The sequence below is a fragment of the Mollisia scopiformis genome, assembly GCF_001500285.1.
Source record: "Mollisia scopiformis unplaced genomic scaffold LY89scaffold_1, whole genome shotgun sequence".
NCBI classification, from domain to species: Eukaryota; Fungi; Ascomycota; class Leotiomycetes; order Helotiales; family Mollisiaceae; genus Mollisia; species Mollisia scopiformis.
Genome location: NW_017263581.1, coordinates 2,452,843 through 2,475,892, shown reverse-complemented (window position 1 = coordinate 2,475,892; position 23,050 = coordinate 2,452,843). Strand labels below are relative to the sequence as shown.

General features: G+C 49.2%; 14 protein-coding genes across 14 annotated transcripts; 7 read left to right on the top strand and 7 right to left on the bottom strand.

Annotated features, from left to right (window-relative positions):
• Positions 1–61: 61 nt before the first annotated feature.
• Positions 62–851, top strand: LY89DRAFT_776679 (uncharacterized protein; the record flags this gene model as incomplete). Its single annotated transcript, XM_018222065.1, has 4 exons — positions 62–388; positions 434–514; positions 572–789; positions 837–851. Exons 1-4 carry the CDS (start codon positions 91–93, stop codon positions 849–851), a joined length of 612 nt encoding a protein of 203 aa, XP_018078953.1. The 5' UTR covers positions 62–90.
• Positions 852–880: 29 nt separating this feature from the next.
• Positions 881–2,489, bottom strand: LY89DRAFT_663321 (Sodium/hydrogen exchanger; the record flags this gene model as incomplete). Its single annotated transcript, XM_018212696.1, has 2 exons — positions 881–1,420; positions 1,470–2,489. The coding sequence occupies 2 exons, from the start codon at positions 2,487–2,489 to the stop codon at positions 881–883; spliced, it is 1,560 nt and encodes a 519-aa protein (XP_018078952.1).
• Positions 2,490–2,739: 250 nt separating this feature from the next.
• On the top strand, positions 2,740–3,663 carry LY89DRAFT_679688 (uncharacterized protein). Its single transcript, XM_018213927.1, has one exon. It carries the CDS (start codon positions 2,779–2,781, stop codon positions 3,541–3,543), a length of 765 nt encoding a protein of 254 aa, XP_018078951.1. The 5' UTR covers positions 2,740–2,778; the 3' UTR covers positions 3,544–3,663.
• On the bottom strand, positions 3,584–4,894 carry LY89DRAFT_713406 (tRNAHis guanylyltransferase-like protein Thg1). Its single transcript, XM_018218048.1, has 8 exons — positions 4,831–4,894; positions 4,692–4,781; positions 4,510–4,641; positions 4,412–4,456; positions 4,191–4,363; positions 4,056–4,144; positions 3,901–4,005; positions 3,584–3,855 (listed from the first exon to the last, which is right to left on the bottom strand). The coding sequence occupies exons 1-8, from the start codon at positions 4,842–4,844 to the stop codon at positions 3,631–3,633; spliced, it is 873 nt and encodes a 290-aa protein (XP_018078950.1). The 5' UTR covers positions 4,845–4,894; the 3' UTR covers positions 3,584–3,630.
• A 670-nt stretch (positions 4,895–5,564) lies between these two features.
• Positions 5,565–6,707, top strand: LY89DRAFT_727614 (uncharacterized protein; the record flags this gene model as incomplete). The annotated part of the gene is made up of 3 exons (XM_018219175.1): positions 5,565–5,622; positions 5,674–6,221; positions 6,270–6,707. 3 exons carry the CDS (start codon positions 5,565–5,567, stop codon positions 6,705–6,707), a joined length of 1,044 nt encoding a protein of 347 aa, XP_018078949.1.
• A 142-nt stretch (positions 6,708–6,849) lies between these two features.
• Positions 6,850–8,239, bottom strand: LY89DRAFT_571707 (DUF185-domain-containing protein; the record flags this gene model as incomplete). Its single annotated transcript, XM_018208605.1, has 3 exons — positions 6,850–7,059; positions 7,115–8,088; positions 8,137–8,239. 3 exons carry the CDS (start codon positions 8,237–8,239, stop codon positions 6,850–6,852), a joined length of 1,287 nt encoding a protein of 428 aa, XP_018078948.1.
• A 403-nt stretch (positions 8,240–8,642) lies between these two features.
• LY89DRAFT_776674 (PALP-domain-containing protein) lies at positions 8,643–9,980 on the top strand (the record flags this gene model as incomplete). Its single annotated transcript, XM_018222064.1, has 1 exon — positions 8,643–9,980. The coding sequence occupies one exon, from the start codon at positions 8,643–8,645 to the stop codon at positions 9,978–9,980; it is 1,338 nt and encodes a 445-aa protein (XP_018078947.1).
• LY89DRAFT_679685 (transcription elongation factor s-ii) lies at positions 9,791–11,692 on the bottom strand. Its single transcript, XM_018213926.1, has 3 exons — positions 11,171–11,692; positions 10,344–11,084; positions 9,791–10,294 (listed from the first exon to the last, which is right to left on the bottom strand). Exons 1-3 carry the CDS (start codon positions 11,303–11,305, stop codon positions 10,286–10,288), a joined length of 885 nt encoding a protein of 294 aa, XP_018078946.1. The 5' UTR covers positions 11,306–11,692; the 3' UTR covers positions 9,791–10,285.
• An 814-nt stretch (positions 11,693–12,506) lies between these two features.
• Positions 12,507–13,317, top strand: LY89DRAFT_663314 (short-chain dehydrogenase/reductase-like protein sdr; the record flags this gene model as incomplete). Its single annotated transcript, XM_018212695.1, has 2 exons — positions 12,507–12,878; positions 12,943–13,317. 2 exons carry the CDS (start codon positions 12,507–12,509, stop codon positions 13,315–13,317), a joined length of 747 nt encoding a protein of 248 aa, XP_018078945.1.
• Positions 13,189–14,770, bottom strand: LY89DRAFT_25017 (uncharacterized protein). The gene is made up of 4 exons (XM_018206187.1): positions 14,653–14,770; positions 14,326–14,551; positions 13,802–13,964; positions 13,189–13,675 (listed from the first exon to the last, which is right to left on the bottom strand). Exons 2-4 carry the CDS (start codon positions 14,529–14,531, stop codon positions 13,451–13,453), a joined length of 594 nt encoding a protein of 197 aa, XP_018078944.1. The 5' UTR covers positions 14,532–14,551; positions 14,653–14,770; the 3' UTR covers positions 13,189–13,450.
• A 33-nt stretch (positions 14,771–14,803) lies between these two features.
• Positions 14,804–16,328, bottom strand: LY89DRAFT_713401 (oxidoreductase-like protein). The gene is made up of 3 exons (XM_018218047.1): positions 15,978–16,328; positions 15,443–15,928; positions 14,804–15,396 (listed from the first exon to the last, which is right to left on the bottom strand). Exons 1-3 carry the CDS (start codon positions 16,090–16,092, stop codon positions 14,969–14,971), a joined length of 1,029 nt encoding a protein of 342 aa, XP_018078943.1. The 5' UTR covers positions 16,093–16,328; the 3' UTR covers positions 14,804–14,968.
• A 1,623-nt stretch (positions 16,329–17,951) lies between these two features.
• On the top strand, positions 17,952–19,442 carry LY89DRAFT_727608 (uncharacterized protein; the record flags this gene model as incomplete). The annotated part of the gene is made up of 5 exons (XM_018219174.1): positions 17,952–18,011; positions 18,068–18,372; positions 18,425–18,654; positions 18,701–18,826; positions 18,877–19,442. 5 exons carry the CDS (start codon positions 17,952–17,954, stop codon positions 19,440–19,442), a joined length of 1,287 nt encoding a protein of 428 aa, XP_018078942.1.
• Positions 19,443–19,671: 229 nt separating this feature from the next.
• Positions 19,672–20,784, bottom strand: LY89DRAFT_24970 (PHP domain-like protein). Its single transcript, XM_018206181.1, has one exon. It carries the CDS (start codon positions 20,652–20,654, stop codon positions 19,701–19,703), a length of 954 nt encoding a protein of 317 aa, XP_018078941.1. The 5' UTR covers positions 20,655–20,784; the 3' UTR covers positions 19,672–19,700.
• A 732-nt stretch (positions 20,785–21,516) lies between these two features.
• On the top strand, positions 21,517–22,852 carry LY89DRAFT_727606 (casein kinase II; the record flags this gene model as incomplete). Its single annotated transcript, XM_018219173.1, has 5 exons — positions 21,517–21,631; positions 21,687–22,096; positions 22,145–22,228; positions 22,276–22,695; positions 22,745–22,852. The coding sequence occupies 5 exons, from the start codon at positions 21,517–21,519 to the stop codon at positions 22,850–22,852; spliced, it is 1,137 nt and encodes a 378-aa protein (XP_018078940.1).
• Between the last annotated feature and the right edge of the window lie 198 nt (positions 22,853–23,050).

The following is a 23,050-nucleotide window of genomic DNA, read 5'->3' as shown; positions in this document are numbered from 1 at the left end:
CGTGTTCTTAAACAATACAATATAATTGACTTAAAGAACCTCTCTACTTATAATCTGACGGCGTTCATCTCAGAAATTCCATCTTTCACCATGCCTCTCAAACTCCACGAACTCACCACGGATGCAGAGTTTCCTCCCATCCACACAGTCGAAGTTGCAGCATTCAATGACCCCTTCTTTGGCTTCTTTGAAACGTTTAAAGGACCATCGCTTGACGAGTTCTGCGCTCGCCAACTCGAATGGCATAAAGGCGATCCTAGTAGTCGCTGGATCTACGTAACCGATGAAGAGACTGGTGAGGTAATCGCTGGGACGCAATGGAATATCTTTGAACAGAATCCTTACGCCAAGGAAGCGGAGCCAATGGCGCCGTATTGGTTGCCTGAAGGTGCCTAGATTGAGAGATTTGTAGATTGATGTCTGACTGTCACAGGTGCTTTCAAAGACGTTGCGAGCCAAGTACTTTATCAGTTTCTGAGCAATCGCACTGCTAAAATGAAGGAACCTCATATCTGTTAGAATCCAGACAGACACCTTGAGACCAGTTTACGAGCTAACCTCTGCTTGTCAGTGAATAATTTCTGCTTCGTGCACCCTAAGCATCGACGCCGTGGTGCAGGGCGACTGATGATGCAGTGGGGAGCTGACAAAGCTGATGAACTGGGATTGCCTGCCTATGTCGAAGCGACTGATGATGGGCTTCAGTTGTATAAAGAGTATGGGTTCAAGGTAGAATCTGAGTTGAGCTTGGATCCGAGTGTGGAAAATCCGTCTGAAGATTTTATCAAGGTGCGGGAGGAACTTGGATGTCCAATCCATGGATGGTTCATGCGTAGACCGAAGCAGAGTAATGCGGAATAGTAGATCTTAATATTAGGTTTCATCTGCAATAGTCATGAATCTGTGCGAGGTCTTGCGTCTCAATCTGCTGTCTTCGCTGTCTGCGAACTATGATCCCCACTGCAACCGGCCCAGTAATAGTGCACAAAACCACAGCCCAGATGATGACAAGGAAGATGGACTCTCCGCCACCGCTTGAGGAGCCCTTCAGTGTCAATGTCCCCGAACTTTGAGATAACGAGGTAATCAGGAAACCAATCTCTCCTCTTGCAATCATGGCGAATCCAACGAGCATTGCATCTGCATGTGGAGCTTTCCTCCGTTCATGTGGAATTGAGACGCTTTCTTGAGTGCTGTTATCTGTTTGTGGGTATCGAATTGATCGTAGAGGTATGTTTGTGTTGCGTGGAGATGCCCAAGTCTTTGATCTGCTATGCCATACCTTTATCAAATAATCTGAATAGATGACAAGGCTGACAGTTCCCTTTGCGATGATCATGAGTATTGAATAGACGATGCCTTTCCAGACGACCTGCCCTGAGAACATATCTGTGATTGGGATAGAAAATCCGATGGAGACCTAGGTCATGCTATCAGGGCAAGACTCACACGCATTGAGAGTTACTTACAAAGAAGAAAGGTACAAGTATATACTCCATTGAAGACTTGTAATACCGCTCATACATGTGCATCTGAGCATCGAATGGGCGATCGTCTCTAGCGACTTCCTGCTTATGCTGAGAATTCCATAGATAGCTCACCATGCCACCTGCGATAAATGCTGCAAACAATATCGAGGCATCGATGAAAGCTGCTATTGTTACAAAGACAACCAAGACGGCTGTGCAAAGCAAGAAACTCAAATGAGGAACACCTGAGACGACCCTCACAGCAATTCTCTGAAAAGATGACTTGGAGTTCGAGGTTCTTTCATCCCCACTTTCTACAGGATTCAGCTGCCTAGCAAGGAATAGCCAACATGGCTTCAATAAATAGGGAGAAATGGCCAAGACAATAAGAAGCAAGCCAAAACTAGCGACGATAGGTCTTGCAATAGACCAACTGCCCATGCCGCCTGCACCAAGCGTGGTGACAATGTTCACCATGACCAGTCCGACCACGTCGTCCATCATAGCAGCTCCAACAAGCACTGTTCCAATTCTCGTCTGCTGCATACTAGCTGAAGATAGAATAGCAAATGTCGTACCCAACGAAGTAGAACAAAGCGAAGCACCTGCTGAGAAAGCTGCCAGCGGGGTAGGATACGAAGTCCCAGAACTGCTGGAGAATGGAAAGAGAAGCAGGAGGAAGGACAACGCGATGGGCATAATAAGTCCGACTGTCGCCACCGATATGGACATTCCAGCATTTTTATGCAGCAGATCCAAATCGGTACTAAGACCGCCTTCATACACAAGACCAATCAGGCCTAGGTAGCCGAAAGCTTGGATGGTTTCTTGCATGCCTGCTGAGAGCCATGCTGTACCGCCGACTGGAAGGCCCCAAATGATGCCTATCAGGATCTCGGCGATGATGCCGCAGTATAAGAGGCGGTCAAGGATGTAGCGAGTGACATTGAGAAGGATGAGGAGAGATGTGAGGGAGAGGATGGTGGTAATGCTAGGCTCTTCATATGGGAGGTACGGCATTTTGAGAAGAGATTGGAAGATGCTTCGAAGGCGACGAGATACTAAATCTCAGAAGAACATCAGAACAGTTAAACATTATGTCTTAATCAATAAATAATCAGAAAGTGAGGCTTTTCAAAAAGTTCAGACAGATAATCCGCCAAAGCATCGAGCAATGTTGGCCCCGCTTTTGAAGTCGGAAGAGCCAATAGCGCCACCTGCGCTAAGATTACCACAACTTTTCTCAATTGCGATAAGAAATTTGTATAATTCTTCCTCCAGTCTCACAGATTCCCACGAGACACACACGATGGACGCCCACGCGCTCCTCACATCCCAAGGATGGCGCGGGACCGGAAACTCGCTGCACCCAACCTCCAACACAATCGGACTCTCTCGACCTCTCCTCGTCTCCAAGAAGCAGAACACTCTCGGCATCGGCAAGAAACAGCACAAAACGAGCGATATGTGGTGGATGAACGCCTTCGATTCCTCGCTGAAAGGATTGGATACGACGAAAGAGGGCACAGTGGTGCAGACTGTTACAAGTGGAGGCCTGGATATGGTGAGCAAAGCGGGCGCGAAATGGGTGGGCAGTAAAGGCGGGTTGTACGCGAGTTTTGTTCGCGGAGAGAGTTTGAGTGGGACGATTACACCTGTGGAGAGTACGGAGAGTGAGGAGCCGGCTAAGAAGAAAAGGAGGAGAGAGGTAGAAATGGGCGAGAAGGAGGAAGAGAGCAAGGAAGAACGAAGAGCTCGGAAAGCTACGAAACGTGCTGCTAAAGCTGCGGAGGACAAATCTGAGGAGAGCCGAGAGAGCCCAGATACAAAGGAATCTAAGGAAGAGCGGAGGGCAAGAAAAGCTGCCAAGCGTGCTCTACTTGAGGAGGAAGCAAAAGCCTCGGAATCTGCGTCGACAGAAGACACCGCGGAACAGGATTCAGTCAAACCCGAGACGAAAGAGCAACGCAAAGAACGAAAACGGCTAAAGAAACTTGCACAGAAGGCTGAACAAGACACGGTGGATACTGAGGATTCAAAGAAGAAGAAGAAGAAGCGGAGAAAAGAAGAATAGGTTATACATTTGGCATCAGCGCGGCGTTCGGAGCGATATCATGTCGAGTATCTGTGCATTTGCAGCGATTAAAGCTATAGAATCTAATCATGGCTCTTTGGGTATTTTGCCCGGCTTGTTTGAAAGCAACCATGGTCTTCTCTCCCAAAACTCATCCTTGATAATGTCCACGTGCTGCACAGTGATTCTTGCTTTTGCTCTCCGTTTCCTGTCTTTCTCTTCTTGGGTCTTTGATAACTCAACCTCCTCTCCTGGCTTAGCCACGTCCTCATGAATAACTTCTGATGCAGTTCCAGGCTCCACTAACTCATACTAATCCTGGTCAGATGTTGTGCATCCGCGCAGAAAATGACTTACATCTCGAAGTACCACGCTTCCTTTTTTATAGATCTCTGGTTCGTTGTTGTAATTGATCTTGAATCTCGAGAACAAGATCTCGTTCTTGTCTGCTGCGAGTGAACCCTATTTCGATAAGCATGTTACGCTGAACTCGTGGGGGGGGGGGAGCCTACAGCAAGCTCTTTCTCAGCACTTTTCGCATCCATTCCTCCAACCTGAATCAAAGCCCAGAAGGTAGTGTTGTAGAGATTATTGATGTGACCTGATTCTTATAAGCTCTGAGATTAGTTATGTAAGAGAGGGCTTACAATCGACTTGTCTCCAGCTCATGTAGTCTCTCAAGTTCTGGATACTAGGATACTGCACGGCCCGTCCGTCGAAGCTTGGCAAAGGAGGAGAAAGTGACATATCAGGGAAGAAAGTTGACCAGAGATGCACGTAGTATGCGGTGAAAGTCGACACGATAGTTGTCACTAGCTTGCTGGCAAAGCGTCAGCTAGATGATCTTGGGCAGAAGCAAGAGTCATACCTTGACCGCCTCTCGAACAATACACAAGACTTGTGGAAGACAAAACTAGAAATAATCTTTAGGAATGGAAGCCAGGTAACGGGATCCTGCTGAGGTACCTGTACTCATCACTGATGCCGTACGCAATGACAATGTCTGGGAGCTCGTTCATGACTGCCTTGGCCGCAGCATTCATGAGGTCGAGAGCCCGACGATCGTTTGGCTTCTCAAAAGCATATTTGTTTGAGAATCTGATTGTGATCAACAGAGGTACATAGATGTCAAAAGTTGATACGCATACTTGTGGAACCCTCTGCCATCAATGCGAACCACGATCCAGGTGTTTGGCAGGAGGAGGTCTGGTTGCTCGAATGCCTTCACGTACTCGTACCTGCAAAGGTGAATTAGCACGATTCAACTCCTCGTAACTATCCACATACTTTGAGTTCGCCATATTTGATGTACCTGTAAACCTTGTCAGTGGTGAGAGTTGAGGGTTTGAAGCTTGAGGTTTGAGTCCTCGCTTGAATCCCTTGCAAAGGGAAACATAACGAATCGCATATTTTTGATTCGGACTTACATTTGGCCAAACTTTCTGCTAGAGACTACTTTTAACTCCATAAGTCATTGTGTCAAATGCATTCTCTAGTCTTACTACTCAAAGGAAGTATATTTCGTCTAGTCACGTGCTTGCATCATGTGAGTCGCTCCCCTTTTGTGGAGCATTTGGTAGACTGAGGTTCGGTTGTGGTCAAGACTTCAATGGGAGCATCATGTTCAGAGCACATAACTCGATCTCATAGCGTAGAACTGAGCAGCACATTGATATCTGAATTTAAGCTGTTTCTACCTCTCCTCCTTCCTATCAGAATCATGATTGCTCTTTCCTGCTTTAAATATGTGGCATCGCACTGTGAGTTGACAGCTGGTTGTCCCTTCCAACCTTAAGAATCCATTCTCCGTGTTCATTTTCGAAGCTTCAGATACTTTCGTCATCACCCAACATCACTCGACATCAATCTTCAACAATAGCTGTTACCAAACCCGACTTTCATTCATTCAGATTACATTCTCTAACTCGAACCGGACATTCATATGCAGTCAGCAGTCGCTCGATTATTCGGTTTCGCCGCTCGAGCATCAAGTGAACCCCTCCTTCGTTCAGATACCCAAGATGCCTTCCGAAAGAACGCAACAACAGTCGATGCAAGAGCCATGTCAGACATTGGAATGTACGTGCTTTGCAAGACATTCAGATCCTCGCTTACTGATCTCGTCTCAAGACGCTACACTGGTTTGCCAGCTATACCAAAGCCTATTTCCACACCAAGAGTCATGGCGCTTCCAGCTCAGAATAATTCTTTCTATCATGGATCAATTCCTAGGCCCAGATATCCCACAAGAGCAACGCAAATCGAACAACGAGGTTTTGATCGAGTCTGGCCTTATCGAGGAAATCCTGAAGTTCTTGGACTACTTCAGAGACAGGGAGCGTTTTCTCCAATCACAATGTCCGGTCGAATTGGGAGAATGCGAAACACTGGATCAAGTAATCCAGGTTCTGCACCGTCCAAAGATACTCGAGTCGATTATGCTGGTAAAGAGTTTCGTGTTCCTCGATGATCGACTACACTTTCCGTCGATTTGGCGTCGATTGTGGGGTGGGAGTGTAGAGGCTTTGCATATGAACATGCAGAGTATAACACAGCCACAAGCACGTGAAGGCGAGGAAAATCGAGACGATGGCAATGACAACTGGAAATCCAGCCTTCCATCTCATCCGAAGCCATCAGGATTTGATCGGGATGTATGGCTCTTGCGGGAGCCCGACGTATGCATGCCATTTCCTTAGATTGAAATGCAATGTTGACTGCCTTAGACGTTCGATATCCTCGGGTCCATCCTGTATCCCGGGGTCTTTGATGCTTATATTTCAGACAATCGTCAGGCCTCGAGAGACGCTTCCTGTTCAGACCCAAGCAGAAACACGCAGATGGAGTGGCTCCCATCCGAAAGACAAGGCTCTACGGAGAGACCTCACCTAGTTGATGGCACAGAGCTATGCCTGCCAATCCGACGAAGATCGAGTCCAACGAGGCAGGGAAGTCGAAGACGACGTGCTTCAAATCGTGCTTTGACCAGAGGTCCTCCACTTGGAAGGCACCATCGAAGAATTCTTGCTGCTCAAGCCGCCCAGCAAACACAATCTCGCGTCATTTTCCTTAGAGCGTTGATACGCAGAACAGAACTGGAAAGAAGATCGCGCACCGGGCATTTGAAAGGTAAAGACCGCTCCATGGTTCAATATATCCTGTGACTGGAGGACAGTGCTTGAATGGTAGGAGAAGGATTATAAGGCGTAAAACAAACTTGTTCCACATACCGCATTAGCGTATAACATCACAACACAGCGAATCAAACAGAATCATCCAGACTTTCTTTGGTAATTCTTGAATTGACTACACCGTGGTGAGGACACTGGCATTTTTATACCAACTCAAGAGTGGATTCTCTCCATTCTTCGTTTCCGTCTCTTCCACATACGCCCATCTCCTCAGAAACTCCTCATGTGTGAGAACACGAGTGAGTTTGCCTGTGATAGCCCTGTACATGAGTTCCATGACATTGAAATCAGTCGGGAACAGGATATCGAAATATCCTTGATGTACCTGTCGAACATCATCAGCATATTGAACCCGTGGAAAATCTGGTAAGAAGACTTACATAAGGAGTAGTAACAGGCACGGTCCGCCTCTGATATCTCGTCTGCACAACTGGGGCATTAACCCCTCTGATCGTATCCGGCAAATCATGAAAATCGCTCGTTAACAACCTGTGACTTGGGAAGTACTTCGCCAGTATATCAAAGAACTGCATTAGTCTCGTTGGGATGTATTCCGGGTCACTTAAATTCGGACTAAACGGCATCTTTGCCCTTAATTTCCGCAATATCTTGCTTTGCGGTAACGGGGTGGGATAATGGCCTCCAGTGGCAGCGTGACGGACTCGTAGGAAGCGCGAGGCGACGGGATCGATTGTTGGGAGGAAGAACTCGTAGAACTCGCCCGAGGAATCAATGAGTACTGTTCCTTGGAGGGGCTCTTCAGTCACGGGGTCGTAGCGTATGGAGTCGTGGGCGAAGTTGTCGAAGACTTCCATGGCGAGGAAGAAGCAGGGGGAAGAGACTACCTGCGTCCATTCGAAGATGGACTTGTTGATGATTTCCACTTTGGAGGAATGGCCCCTGGAAGCAGCGGTTCTGAGGAGTTGGCTGGCTTGCAGCTTGGCTAGGTTGGAGGAGATTTCGATGATCTTGAACTTCGTCCTGTCGTAGACGGAGGGTTCGGCGTCGCGGATGTAGTCGAGGATGTTGAGCATGAGGGTTCCGTTTCCGGCGCCCATTTCGTAGATTATGAGGTCGTGATAGGGGTATTGGGAGAGCTTGTAGTTGGCTACCAGGTACCGGGCTATAGCTTCCCCGTAGTACGGTCGAAAGAGTTCGGTGGGTGTATGCCATAGTTGTCGAGTCTCGTTGGGTTCTATAGCGTCTAGTTTGTCTTCAAACTCGGTGTATCTCTGCCCTAAAAGACGATGGAACTCTGGTTCGTCTTGCAGGTTATTGAAATCGAAGGGTTCACCTGGTGTGAAGATAACCACTTGCTTCGAAAAGTACCCGTATGAGGGATTGTAGAGAGAATCTGCGAGGTATGTGAGTCTTGATTCAAAGTTTGTATGGGAGTATCAACCTTCAATGAAGTCTCTCGTCAACATCTTGACTCTCCTAGGCCGTTCCCTCCTCCCTCTCAACTGATCTGCTGTAACCATTGGGTATTTCTGGTACTCCTCCATCATATCCAACGGAAACAGGTCCGTCCTCTGCTGCCAATCACTCTCGTTGCGCGTCGAGGACTTCTCATTGTGTCTTCTGCTCCCAGACAAATGTCTAACCTGCGATCTTCTTCCATGCTGTAACCGTAATGGCGCCACTGATCGCGCTCGTACTCGCTGACAAGCTCGATGACTGAACAGCTGTCTAAACAACCGTGAAATAATTGGAGAGTCCATAGAACGATATGTACAACTCGTGCTGTGGTTGCGTGCTCTTGTCGGAGCTCTGAGCAGAAAGTCCGAATTTCACAAGGTCAAAGCTCCAAATATTGACAAGGATTAATCCTCATCCCAAACACCCAAAATCCACCATTGTCCCTCGACAACTGGGCAATCCACGAAATGATCAGATTACGATGACAAGATGTCTTTAAATGACCACCCAAAAGCCTATGGCACAGCTGCCGTCGCAGTCGCTTTCGCGGCAGGTATTCTCCTAACCCTCGGCTTCAAAGATCTCTACCCAGATCTTGAACGCAGGTACCAACGCCGAAGAGGGGGACCAAGTTCTTCCGCCGACTCTCGACCAGCGAGCACATACCTAGCTCCCGTAAAGCTAGAAGACCACACACGAAGCGCTCGACAATCAATCGTAGGAGTTCCCGTTCCGCCAGTCCCTGAAGGCATCGAAGGATGCATAGGCAATACCCCGCTATTCAAGATCAAGAGCTTATCTGAAGCTACGGGATGCGAGATTTTTGCCAAAGCAGAGTTTCTTAATGGAGCGGGAGGAAGCCCGAAGGATAGAGTGGCGCTGAATATGATTCAGATGGCGGAGGAGGAAGGATTGTTGACGCCGGGGCGAGGAGATACGATTTATGAGGGCACGGTAGGGTCAACGGGGATCTCTCTTGCAACGCTGGCGAGGGCAAAGGGATATAAGGCTTATATCTGTATGCCGAATGACCAGAGCAAGGAGAAGTCTGACCTTTTGCATCATCTGGGAGCTACGGTCGAGAGAGTGACGCCTGCGCCGATTACTTCCACGGAGCACTTTGTCAATTTGGCAAGGACGAGAGCGAGGGAACATACTGCTTCGAACGAGGATGAGAGTAAGGGATTCTTTGCGGACCAATTCGAGTCCTTGGCAAATTACAGGGCTCATTTCAAGACTACGGGACCAGAGATTTGGCACCAGACTGGTGGACAGCTTGATGCTTTCGTGGCTGGAGCTGGGACTGGTGGGACTATATCTGGGATCTCCCTCTTTCTCAAGCAAGAAATGGGAATGGGGAGAGATCTCAAGGTTGTGCTGGCAGATCCTGAAGGCAGCGGTTTGTACAACAAGGTGAAGCATGGAGTCATGTTTTCGAGTACAGAAAAAGAAGGCACACGCCGGAGACAACAAGTTGATACCATAGTCGAAGGGATAGGGATCAATAGGCTTACGGAGAACTTTGAAGCTGGGAGAGAGCTGATTGATGATGCTGTCAAGGTTACTGATCTCCAAGCTATGAAGATGGCTAGGTGGTTGGTTGAGAAAGATGGCATATTTGTCGGTAGCAGTAGCGCTGTGAATTGCGTTGCTGCTGTCTTTACTGCTCTGCAGATGCCAAAGGACAGTCGGATTGTTACCATCCTTTGTGACAGTGGTACTCGACATCTCAGTAAGTTCTGGAAGAGTGTAGGCGAGATGGGGTTGGAAGAAGAGCATGAGCAGACAAACTTGCTGGCCTTGCTAGGCATCAAAGATCCGAGGTGAAAGAAGGGTAATCAATGTGGCAGAGATGTTGCATGATCTATCGTTCTTTCGTTCTCTATCTCATGACAGCAGAGCGTCGTTCTCTGAAAGAAGAACCACGTGCTAAGCCCCTTCAGAGAGACATGTTAAAATCCATGCTTTGGCAGTATAAAGCACAAATGGAATGAGAAGCAACGCTGTTCTGGACTCATTAGAATAAACCCCCCAAATGCATTGTAAGACCCCAGACCCCTGAAGCCATCCATAAAAAGTACCCTAAGAGAATTGAAATTTTAAGATCCGAGCACGCCCCATCAGCCAGATGTTCAAGAGAACTATGCATATTAGTGAAGGTTTCTTGCACACAAAAATGAGACTACATACCTTCCAGCGATTACCACAAACCGTGCATTCACAGAAAGTAGTCATCGGTTCATCTGCAGATCTGGTTTGCGCTTGACTGTAGCTGACTTTCTTCTGACCACACTTTCCGCACTTCAAGGCATCACTGATACTCTTCTCTGCCATTGGAACCTGTGCCATCTTCAAGTTCTCCTTCATCAACTTCTCATCCTCCTCGCGACGCTCAGCAGACTTCAGCTCCTCGTGGGTCATGGTGACGAATCGGGCGGGCTTGATATCTCCAGACATGACACGTGGGCCTAGCTCTTTATTCGAAGCATTCTTGAGGTTTTGGAACAGAGAACGGAGCTTGGCTCGGTAATCTGGGGTGTCGCCTTTGAAATTGTCGAATGCAGCCTGTTCAATCTCTACAGCCCGAAGGATCAAGCGAGTAGGAGTTTCGTCCGACATGTAGGCGAGTCCATTGTATAGCAGTCCAATGCAAGCATCCCTGGTTGGAATTCCAGTGCGCTTGGTATCAACACCCTCATTCTCCCACTTTCTCTTGGATTTATCGCCCTTGAACGTCTTAGGTTCGTTGCTCGGAGCTGGGGAGGAGGCGGTCTTCATTGGTGATCCAGCACTCGACTTGGCCAAAGCTGCCTTCTTTTGTGATCCTTGAACAACTTGCTTCCACTTCGATACGATCTCTGCAGCGAGCCTGGAAATGTCCTTGTTGGGATTGGCCTTTTGCTTGGAGACGACGATACCGGCTTTGGTTGTCTAGAGTATGTCAGAGGATTGAAAATCAACAAGAGGCAGAGTGTCCGTTTCCATTTTTGAGGAATGCGCGCAAGTAAAGAACGTACCCTGAGCAGTTCCTCGGTCGGGACAACATCTTTCTTCAATGTCTCCAGGATAGCAACCACATTTGCTGTAGGTTGCTTCTCGGCCACTGCCTTTTGCAGAGCCTTGAGTTGAATATCAACCTGCTTCGCGTCCATCGTGGCGGATTCAGGCTAGGTCGCGTGCTTGCGGCGGAATCGAGGGAGATTGTATTTTAATACGTGGATCGTGGCCGGAAGATACAGCGCGCAGAAGCTGCAGTGTCGGAGGTGCAATTTGTGATGGATATGGATGTGAGGGATTTTGGTCAAGAGTAGATCAATCGTTGAGGTTGAAGTTGTAAATTGTGTTTGCTTGCGAACTTGTGGAGATCAGCCTCGTTGCTTTATCGCAGCTTTTTGGCTATCGGTCAGGCTAAGGGAACGACGCCAGGCACCTCTTTCAAGCCATTTTGCCGACCTCCGATGACCAGATTTCCAAATATATTTGCACATGGAATTCAATACCATCGAAATTGCTCCCTTTGAAGCCTTCCAGATACTTCTTCATATGCTGAAAGTACTGTCACGTCCAGATTTCGCCACCAAAAGGCAAGTTTGGACATGTCCACCTGGACATTGCCATTCTAGGCCGAATGGCTGTGGCGCATCAAGTAACTTCTTTTCCTTGGCCATAGGGGGTCTAGACAATAGCTCAACAACTGTCGTCGTTACCGACATTCGATTAAAGGACGAGTAACATTCTCCAATAGCAAATCTATAGACAAGCCAGCCTTGCTGCTGGCCGCCGTCGAAGGACCATACATCAAATATGCAGCTTTCCATGTTCCCAAAGCTCGCCTGTGAAGCTCATTGTAAGCCCAGGCCATCCCAAATCCACGGTCCTTATTTCAACGTTCTTACATCCCTAATCGCCGCGGATCTAAGAGCGAACCACCTCAAAACTCCAGGGTCCACAACAACATTTCTATATACTTATTATTTCAAACTCCTAAATCCTTTAATAAGCGCTATTTCCTCTCTATTTCCTGTTCCCATGGAAATGGAGTTAAGGTAACTCTGTACAATACCCATTGTTCGAATGGGTAACCTTCACATGCCAACTGTTGCTCTGTAGTGGAGACAGCTCCCAAGGTTGGGTTGGCTTGCAGCTGGTGGCTTTAGTGGCCATCAGCCTTGACATCAAAGCCTTTCAAGTATATATACGGTCTCACTCACTCTCATATTCATCCCTTTCTCAATCATCACAATTCAAGTGTCTTTGTCTACAATCTATTGATATTTCACTTTCCACAAGCTATTCTTCCCCTCAACCTCACAACTTCCACCATCTCATAAACCCCAACCACCCCACCTTACAATGACAACCAAACCCCTCGCTGGAAAAGTAGCCCTCATAACGGGTGGCTCTAAAGGCATCGGCCGCGCCCTCTCCCTCCGCCTCGCCGCCTCCGGCGCCAACGTCGTCGTAAATTACTCCAGCGACAGCACCTCAGCCAACGAAACCATCTCAGCAATCAGCGCCGAGCACGCCTTCGCCGTGAAAGCGGACGTCGGCAGCGTTTCGGACGTCGGGCGTCTGGTCGATGCTACCATCGAACGATTCGGGAAGTTGGACATCGTCGTTGCGTGCGCGGGCATCATGCCGCTGAGTGAGTTAGAGAAATTGACCGAGGAGGAGTTTGATAGGGTTATGAGTGTTAATGTTAAGGGGCCTTTGTTCTTAACGCAGGTTAGTTCTCTCTCTCTCCTTCTTAACACAAAGGGAAATAAGCGTTAATGGAATGAATGAATAGAAAGCTATCCCACACATGACCTCCGGAGGACGAATCATCCTCTTCTCTACAACGCTCAACGCCGCCTCGACAGTGACGCCCAATTACCTCGCGTACTGCACCTCCAAAGGAGCAATCGACCAGATGACGCGCATCCTGTCTAAAGACCTCGCGAGAAAGGGGATTTTAGTTAACGCCATTGCTCCGGGCCCAACAGCCACAGACCTCTTTATGAAGGGGAAGAACGAGCAGGTCTTGAAGATGATCGCGGGTTTTAATCCGCAAGGGAGGATTGGGTCCCCGGAGGAGATTGCGGATGTGGCGGCGTTCTTGGCGGGGGAGGGCAGTAAGTGGGTTACGGGGCAGGTGATTCGGGTTAATGGGGGTATGGCTTGATTGTTCGTCCTATACCTCTACTGGGTACCTGAAATGTACAAGAATCTCATTATTTCACCAACCAACCAACCAACCAATCCAAAATAAGCCAAACTCAAAAATCCAAACCCTCCCCCAAAGAAAAACCCAAAAATTACCCACGAATCTCATCCTCCTCCTCACCCCTCTTCAACGTAACCTTCTCCCTATCTTTCGCTTGGGAACTCTCAATCTTCAGTTCCGGACAAATGGTGCTCCCCTCCACAAGCCGCGCGCGAGAACGCCGGTCATCTCCTCCGTCGCTCATGCTCATGTCGCCGTACGTTTCATCAGCGGGTTCCTCTTCGTCGCGCTCTACGCCTTCGGGGATTGGTATCATCTTTTTTTTTGGTTAGCATTTCCTTTCCTTTATTTTCCTCTCCAGGCCTGTTGTTGGAGGATGAAGAGGTAGGGTTGGTGAAAGGGTAGGGGAAGAAAGGGAGAAATGGGGAAATTCAATACTCACAGCACGCTTACACCAAATATGCCGCGCGGTACTCCAATCTAGACCCTCGATGCAGCCACCCTTGACGCTAACGACGTCTTTCCCGGGCGTGGAGTGGATGAGGCGCGTGCCGCAGTTGGTGCAGAAGTAGCAGTTTAGTTGGTGGCCGGAGGATGTTGGGCGTCTGAGGGGGAGGGGGGGTTAGTTGAGTTGACAGGTGATAAGTGAGGTAGGGGAGGAGAAGAGGGGAGGAGAAGAAATAGGAGGTGTTGAATTGGTAGAGATTTGAGGGCATGAAAAGTTTAGAGAGCAATGAGAATCCAAGCAATAGGAAGTGCTGAACAGCTAGATGGAGACTTGAAAGCAGGGAAATTTCAAGAGAGTAGGAAATCGAGTACAAGTAAAAGAAATGCGAACAACAACTTCCTCAAGGGTTACAATTCCAATCTCTTCTCAAAAAAAACAAGCAAAACCACCCTTCCATCTCCCCTCCCCTAAGACCCAAAAAACCAAAAACCAAACAAACAGAGAGAGAAAAAACTCACGAATAACAACTCAACCCCCTCTGTCCTCCCCCTTCTTTCCCCTTCCCCCTTTTACCAGGCAATTCAAACTTCGGGAAAATAGCCGAACACCCAAACGCCGAGCTGCTCTGCCGCCGACACTCGTCGCAGTGGCAGATGTAGACTGCGAGTGGTTTGGGCAGTGGTGTTTGGAAGCGGATTGCGCCGCATTGGCATTGTACGTTCATTTTGCTGGGAGGCTGGGAGGCTGGGAGGAGTTAGTTGGGTGATGGAGGGGGAGGGGAGGAGTGGATTAGGGAGGGTGTAGAGAGGGTGGTGGGGTTTAGAGGTAAGAGGAGGGAAACTTACAGGTAGTTACTCTATACAGACTTGAGGGTTGATTGGTGATCAGAGTAATCGGAAAAAAGGGTGAAAGATAATTGAATAAAGTAGGCAACTTCTACAACAGAGAATGTTTATATCCAAGTAGAACATCAAGAGCTGAACGCGACGTGACGTTGACTCATTCGCCCGATCACATGATTATTGCAAGGATGTGCTAACTTCAAAGCTATTGGAGGATTAAGAAAGTACAGTACTGCATTATACATGACATCGTAGCCCTTAAACGCCTTTGCTATGTTCGGTTCATACTATAGACATTATCCTATTCTTCGATTCCCATTCACTGGTTATTAACTAAGCGATCTCCACTTTGCCTATTATCCGTGCTTGTGCTTGGTTTATGAGCATTTCCCTCTTCTGCCCCCGACTGTCCTTTCCCGGCATCCGAATGCTTCGCTGGATCGAAGACGTAGATTGGGAATTCTAAGAAGATGGTTCTCTTCAAGATAGTAGGCATCTTCTCGTATAGTTGAGGTGGGAATGGGATCAAGATACTCGTTCGGTTCAGATATCTCGAGTATTCCTCCCAATGGTTGTTCTTCTCGTATCGCTTCTTCGCGCCGGGGCGTTCTTGGAGCGTTAGGCCGGATACGAACATCAGGAGGATGGTGAGGAAGAAGGGGCCGAGGATCGTGGCGTAGAGGGCTTTGTATGCTTGTCCCTTAACGTAGCCATTTGCCGCTGGGGAGACTGCGATCATGTAGATGCCTGGGAATGTTAGATATGACTAACACAAAAGTGTGAGGAGGCTTACCGAACTGGATGATTATCTCGCCAAAGTAATTCGGATGTCTGGTCCAGGAAAAGAATCCCTTGTCGCAGATGGCAGATTTATCACTTTGCCTAGCCTTAAACAGATACTTCTGCACATCACTGACACTCTCCATAATCATCCCAATCGCATACAAGATCACACCCGCAATGTCTCTTCCGGTGCCGAAAGCGGGTTGCGGGTACTGAGTAACGTTTGGCGAGTTGAGGACTGTGACTGGCAGAGAGACCGTCCAGACCCAGATCATCTGGAATACCCAGAAGCCCAAGAAGGGGAAGAATTTGTCGCGCTTGTCGTCGAACCGATCGTCTTTGCCAGTCTTCAAGATGCGGAATAAGAGGAAGGCGGAGAGACGAGCGCCCCAGACCATGATGAATAACGAGCATACGATTTGACGTGCATTGTGATGGCCGCTGAATGCGAGGGTAATGATAGCTAAGACGACGAAATTGGTTCCGCCAGCGAAGTCTGGAGTATATAATTAGGGCGGTGTTGGTGGGGTTTGAGGAATACTGACCAGTGAGCTTGTCAAACTTCAGAGAAAATGCAATGGAGAAGAAAAATAGTTGATATCCAATAGTAATTAGAAGAGTGATGGCAAGATAATAGTTATCAAGTACGTGGACTTCCATCTTGAATGTCGATGGTATACTGGTACTTCGACGTCGTGAAGGTTGTATGAGAAAGTGTTTCAGATGGAAGGAATTATGATATTAAGTATTGAAGAAATGAGGCACAGCCTGCTCTCGAGGATACGTATTCTTGATGTCAGCCCAGCTGCTGGGTGGTCATCGACACCGACTTTTCCGACTGTAAATAGACGAATGCGAAGTTTGGGTAGATTTCATCGCGTAGCCCTACAAAAGCTCGATGCGCAGATGTCAAGACTCAAGATCGTCATCGATTTATTCAGCAGGAACTAGTCCTTGAGTGGTTAGGTCTGACGGTACTCGGAGAGAGTGATTGTCCGCCACTTGCTTGCAGTAAGGCTGAGGAACCTTTCTAGATCTCGATTACAACCTTTCGATGATATGTTAATCCAGAATCATACTTTCATGTTCCTACGTATTGAACAGCCTTTCGGATACATTAACACGTTTGATATGATCGCATCATGCATCGCTGGTCGGCCACACGGAATCTCGACTCCCACGTCGCGGACTTGACACGACCCGTCCAGAGCAGAGCAAAGCAAAGCAAGCCAAGCTTCCAGATGGAATAAGCTTAGCAACTCTCTTTTTGACTTCAGACTCAACTCAACTCAACAATAATGCCATCCGAATTGCTTTTCTTCGGATCAAAGAGTCAGTCAGGAACACACCACAGAATCACTCTCCTCCAAGCCTTCCTGCAATGCGGACAGATGGTCGCCGCATTGCTTGATTCTTCGGCTGAGGGACTCGTGGTGCCTGCGCCATCAAACGAAACAAGAGCGGCCCCAGAAACAGCCGCATCACGCACGAACTGAGGATGTTTGGCATCATCTTCATCTTGATGGAGCCCTGTCTGCCCTGCCTGCCCTGCCTGCCCTGCCCTGCGGATCGAAGTGGATTGCGGATTAATTCTGTGGAGTGCACTGCATTACAGTACAGTCTTATTATTAACGTCCGTACAGTACGATCTAAGCTCCGATAGGAATTCAATCCCATGGCGCCGGTCCAGGTTCATCATTGGCCTCTCGGACGTCCCTTGCGACTCGAGGTTCAACCTCCCTTCGCTACAGTGCTTGTTGAAACCTCAACTGTCGGGGATGGCCTCAAACCCTCCCAAATCTCCCAAATTTGCCCATATTCTCCCCCCCATTTCCAAGACTGCCGTGTATGACCAGCGCTCGCCAAACCGCATCCTCCGACTCCCATGAGACTGTTTGGCGCACGACCGCCGTCCAATCCGTCGAACCACCAGCAGTGCTGCGTCGTCGTACTGTTTGCTCGTCGGCCCCTCCAAGTGCTGGGGGACTGAGCGAAACGCTGAGGTGATGGATGGATCATTGAATCACGCATTTTCTCGAACTCAGTCAAGCAGCGTTGCGTTGCTGGTGGATGGATCCCTCCCTTTTCTCTTTCGTGCCTCATCTCATCTCATCTCATCTTTTGCCTCCATTTTAGGATCCTCTCTCTCCCTCAGGATCTCTTTTTCGACGTTTTGCGCGGCGTGCTCCATTCCTTCCATCAAAGCGCCCAATGCCCGTACGCACGGTGTCGGATCGCCTTCGTTAACGTTTCCGTCTCCCTCGATTCTTTGCATGTCTGGCTCCCGCTGCCGCTGAACCTTTTCTTCCGTATCGCCAATTCTTCTTCTTTTGCGACTCTCGTCCTATTGAATTTGTTTCTTGCAGCTGCCGGTCACGCTCTTTTTTCTCTTTCCCCCCCAAGACGTCGTTCATTCTAACACACCACCACGGCTGGTCTGTTGGAACCTTTCATTTCAATCTTGGTTTAGGGCCGTCTTTCAGTTTTACGGGTCGTGGATCCGAGTAATTATACATACAATGAGGAACTTTCTATCGACATCAATACTCGTCGTCGCTGGTCTGTCGAGTTTAGTACAGGTAGGAACTCATTGTTAGGGGAGTCGATGATTAGTTATTTGGCTGACGGTGGATAGTGTGACTCTGCCTTCGCGCAACCCGTACGACGAGATGGCTTAGCAGATCTACTGGGAGCATTAGGAGCGTTGGACGGCGCAGGAAAAGGAGGAAATGCAGGAGCCAAACAAGGCGGTGGGAACGCCAACGCCGAGAAGACCGTCACAGTCACGAAGGCAGTAACAGCAGCAGCCGGTACTGGAGGAGCAGGTTCAAGGAGCAATGCAACGTGTGCAGCAGGAGGGGCTGAGAAGACTGTCACCATCGAGAAGACGGTAACGGTAAACGCAGCTTCGGCTGGGGGAACTGGAGGAGCGGCAGCGAAGTATGTTTGGTGCTTCCTTCTATCATGTTGGAAAGAATGCTGATTTGGATAGTGGTCTTCAATTATCTTTCGTTACGATGACAGTATTTGGAACTGGACCCGCGCCAACAATCACCGTCACACCGCTTCCGCAAATGATCACCCAAGAAGTCACCGTTACGGTCAACAACGCCGCAGCAGGTGCTTCGGTCGCAGGTGTATCTCCACCTCCGGGAATGGTTGCTGGGACTGGTACCACGGCTGTGATTGTGAAGACATCCAACCCAGCGGCTGGAGCAACTGGTGAGTTCTACTACTCCCTCATGAATGATATATCTAACACCCTTAGCCTCAGTAGGAGCCTCACCAGCAGCTGCTTCTGTAGCAGGCGTCTCCCCACCACCCGGCATGGTAGCCGGAACCGGAACCACAGCAGTGATAGTCAAGACCTCCAACGCGGCAGCCGGCAACACAGGTAAGCCCTCTATTCTCCCCCCTCCTCCACCCAACACTAACAACCTCCAGCATCCATAGGCGCCGCCCCCGCAGTCGGCTCCCCCGGCGCCCTCGCCCAAGGCACAGGAACCATCGTCGCCGGCGGGGCCTGCAACTGCCAATGCCTCTGCGGCGCAGGTTCCTTCCCGAACGTCGCCGCCATGAGCGCGCCTCCAGCCGCAGCAGGCACCACGCTCGCGACCGTTGCTTCACCCGCCGCCGCTGGTAATTCGGGGACGTTTACTTCGGCTGCTATTCAGAAGACTACTGCTGCAGGCGCTTCCGCTGCCGCTGTCTCCGGTACAAGTTCCGTGGCTACAAGTAGTGTTGCGGCAGCAAACCCAGCAGCCGCTAACTCAGCGACGCTGTCAAGTGCCGCTATTCAGAAGACGACTGCAGCAGCTTCAGCTCAAGCAGCAGGTGCAACGACCAGTAGCGAAGCCTCGAGTCTGCTGCTGTCTGTTACGGCGCCGGCGGGGGCGGCGGCTGCGCAGGTGGCGAAGCCGAGTAGTAGTGACCCGATCAATATCTCGACGTTTAGCTTGACGAGCTCGTTGGTTTTGGGGAGCTTGGCTAGTGCGAAGGCTAAGCCTTGATTTTTTTTAGCTGGGAGAGGGAGGGGGAGGGGGATAGTTAATGAATGGATGGATGGATGGATGGCGTTGTGGTTGCTGGGGTGGGGTGGGGTGGGGGGATAATACCAAAAGAAAGACAGATGGAGGGGGAGGGGGATGTGTGTTTGTTTGGTCCTGGAGACATATACAGAGGGAGAGCAATTCCGGTTTTGTTACTGTAGATAACGTTCACTTCATTTTAAAAGAAAGCAAAAAGAGACTGCTCGAACATGTGTGGGTTTAGCCATTTGTGGTGGTTTTTATTTCGCTAGGGGTGTCTAGTTCTGTGGCGGGTGGAGGGGGAGAGGTATCTGGTTCTGGGTTCACGGCTGCGAGGCGGGCTTTCTTTGCTGCTCGTTTGCTGAGAGGGGCTTCTGAGCTGAGTTGTTGGGATCCTGATGTTGCTTTCCGTTTGCCTTTCTTTCCTGCCCCGTTAGAGGTCGGTGTGTTCTTTTCTTTCGGAGTAGGCTTGTCTCCTCCATCGATGATATCAACCACTCCTCTAAATCCACTTCTCTTTAGTCCCTCGTTCATAACCACCCCTCTAGGATTCACATCCAGAGCTTCCAATCCTCGATCTTTTCCTAGTCCCCAGACTGACAGTAGATTCAACACATCGGCCGGAGCTCGAACTCCCAACACGCTCGTAGCTTCGCTGCTAACAATCAAACCCCTTCCACTCGTAGCACGCAGTATACCCAAGCAATTGCTTATAAAATTCCTCCTCGAGCCAGCATCTCCCATCGTAGCTTGCGCGTAACAGATCTCGAACCTGATCCCCCTATTGACAGCCGTCATGAACGGTTTCGGCTTGAAGTGAAAGGGAAATCGTTGAGTCATGTCGAGCGAGATTATGGAGTGCTCTGTCAGTGATTGACATGCTGAGAGAAACGCCTTTTCGCTCGTGGGTCGGAGGGCGAGGATGTCGTAGGCGGAGGCGAGGTTTGGGAGTCGGTGGTTGAGTGAGGGGTCGGAGATTGTGAGGGTGCAGCGGCGGAGGAGGGTGGTTTTTGGTGGGAGGGTGAAGGGGAGGGTTGTTGGTATGGGGTTTGTTATTTGAGGGGGGAGAGGACTTTTTATGGTGTGGTTGAGGGCGAGAGCTGAGTAGCCTGCTTCTGAGAGGAAGGATATGGTTCTCTGTAATTGAGCGGAGTCTTGGCTTGGTGACCAAGGGACATTGAGGTCGTAGAGCATTGTGGTGATGGTGTGGCTGCTCTGCCAGGCTACCTCCAACTCGTCTGATACCGCCTGGTGGATGGCAGTTTGTATGCAGGGGCCTTTGAGGTATATCCTCTTAAAATCTGCGGCTTTCCTTTGTACTGGACAAGCTTTGCACGTATGCGGAGCTTGCTTCTTTGCGCCAATGTCTGCAGATGTTCCGCTCAAAGGATGTATGATTCCAAGATGTAGTAAGGAGTTCCGGTCAATGGCACCCACGTATTCGATCGCTTTCGTATGAATTGGTCGATTTGCAGATTCGTTGTTGGCAGAATAACGTGCTTTGAGTCAAGTCAGCCTCGAGCTTTGTGAATGTGGAGAAAACATCCAAAGGTTGACTGAAAAGGAAAGAGCGATTCAGATCTTACCAGAGTCAAACTCTCCGAGCTCGCTAGTTCCAAAGTACAAATTGAATCGTCGTCAACAAAGAAAGAGACTGTCAGAAGCAAACTACCAGTTCTTCAACTTCTCAGTCTCGAGGATCCACCCAAAAATAATTTCATCCTCAATTTCAAGGCGGCCACTAACGCAACCCGCCTCCCATTCTGGCTAGCGACGGGTTGCTCGCTCTCTCACCGAAGCACATCAAACCTCGTAACCTTCTCCGTCCAGTCCATCGGCACGAGCCCATCTGGTGCATCTCACAGAGCACTTGATCGCGGGGTGCTCGCTCCATTGTAAAGTCCTCGCTCGCGACGTTTGACAACCCCCCACAATCTCTTTGTGCGCCTGTCTGCTGCGGCGACACCAGCACCACCTCGTCGTCTTTCCCTTTCCCATCCCATCCGCGGCTCCTATCCGTTTTGCGCTGTGCCTTGCCTAGCAGGCCCGCCGCGAAATGGCGCGTGTGTATGCAGATGTCAACCAGACCATGCCACGGTCCTACTGGGACTATGACAGCGTCAACATTACCTGGGGCGTTCTGGAGAACTATGAGGTGGTACGCAAGATCGGTAAGACCTGCGCTCTCCCTTTTTTCACATGCAGGGCTAACAAGGTGCGCTTCAGGACGAGGAAAATACTCGGAGGTCTTCGAAGGCATCAACGTCGTCAACTACCAGAAATGCGTCATCAAGGTCCTCAAGCCGGTCAAGAAGAAGAAGATAAAGAGGGAGATCAAGATCCTGCAGAATCTCTCAGGCGGCCCTAATATCGTCGCGCTGCTGGATGTTGTCAGGGACCAACAAGTAAATCAATCCTCTCCTCAATATGATCCAGCCGCTGCGCCCAAAGCTGGGGAAGGAAAATCAGCGCGCGATGGATATGTTTCTCCTGATGACGAGACCAACGACTCATACTTTATGCAGAGCAAAACACCATCCTTGATCTTCGAGTACGTTAATAACACAGACTTCCGCTCCCTCTACCCGAAATTCGTCGACTACGATGTCCGATACTACATCTACGAGCTACTCAAGGTAGGATATTCGAGGGTTGTGGCCGTGATTCATAGCTGATAGAATTAGGCGCTGGACTTCTGCCACAGCAAGGGGATCATGCATAGAGATGTCAAGCCACACAACGTTATGATTGATCACGAACAGCGAAAGGTGGGTCTTCAGCCTCAAAACCATGATTGGATACTGATTATGGGCAGCTGCGACTTATCGATTGGGGTTTGGCCGAATTCTACCACCAAGGAACCGAATACAATGTCCGTGTGGCTTCGAGATACTTCAAGGGTCCTGAACTGTTGGTCGACTTCCAAGAATATGACTACTCGCTCGACATGTGGTCTTTAGGTGCTATGTTTGCATCGATGATCTTCAGAAAGGAGCCCTTCTTCCACGGTAACAGCAACTCGGATCAATTGGTCAAGATTGCCAAGGTACTCGGCACAGAAGACTTGTTCGACTACCTTGACAAGTACGAGATTGAGTTGGACGCACAATATGATGATATTCTAGGTCGATTCCCGAAGAAGAACTGGCACAGCTTTGTTAACTCTGAAAACCAAAGATTTGTGACCAATGAGGCTATCGATTTCTTGGATAAATTGCTTCGATATGATCACCAGGTTTGTTTAGGCTATATAATTATTTGGCTACTGCTAACGAGTCTCATAGGAGAGATTGACTGCCAAGGAAGCTATGGCTCACCCCTTCTTTGCCCCGGTCCGTGAAGCCGAGCAACGAAACCGACTCGCTGGTCCAATCCAGACCGAAGCCAGCTAAAGCTGCGACGACAAATGGACGTAGTGGTACTTATTTCACGGATTCGATCTTCTCTTCTGTCAGTAATCACTGCCACGCGGACAATTGAGCGCTTTTCTTACCTTACACTTTGCATGAAAGACCACGAGCATGGAGTCTCCAACTTTAGGGGAAGTGATCGATGATTATGGGACGTGATGGTGGATGGCGTTATGACTC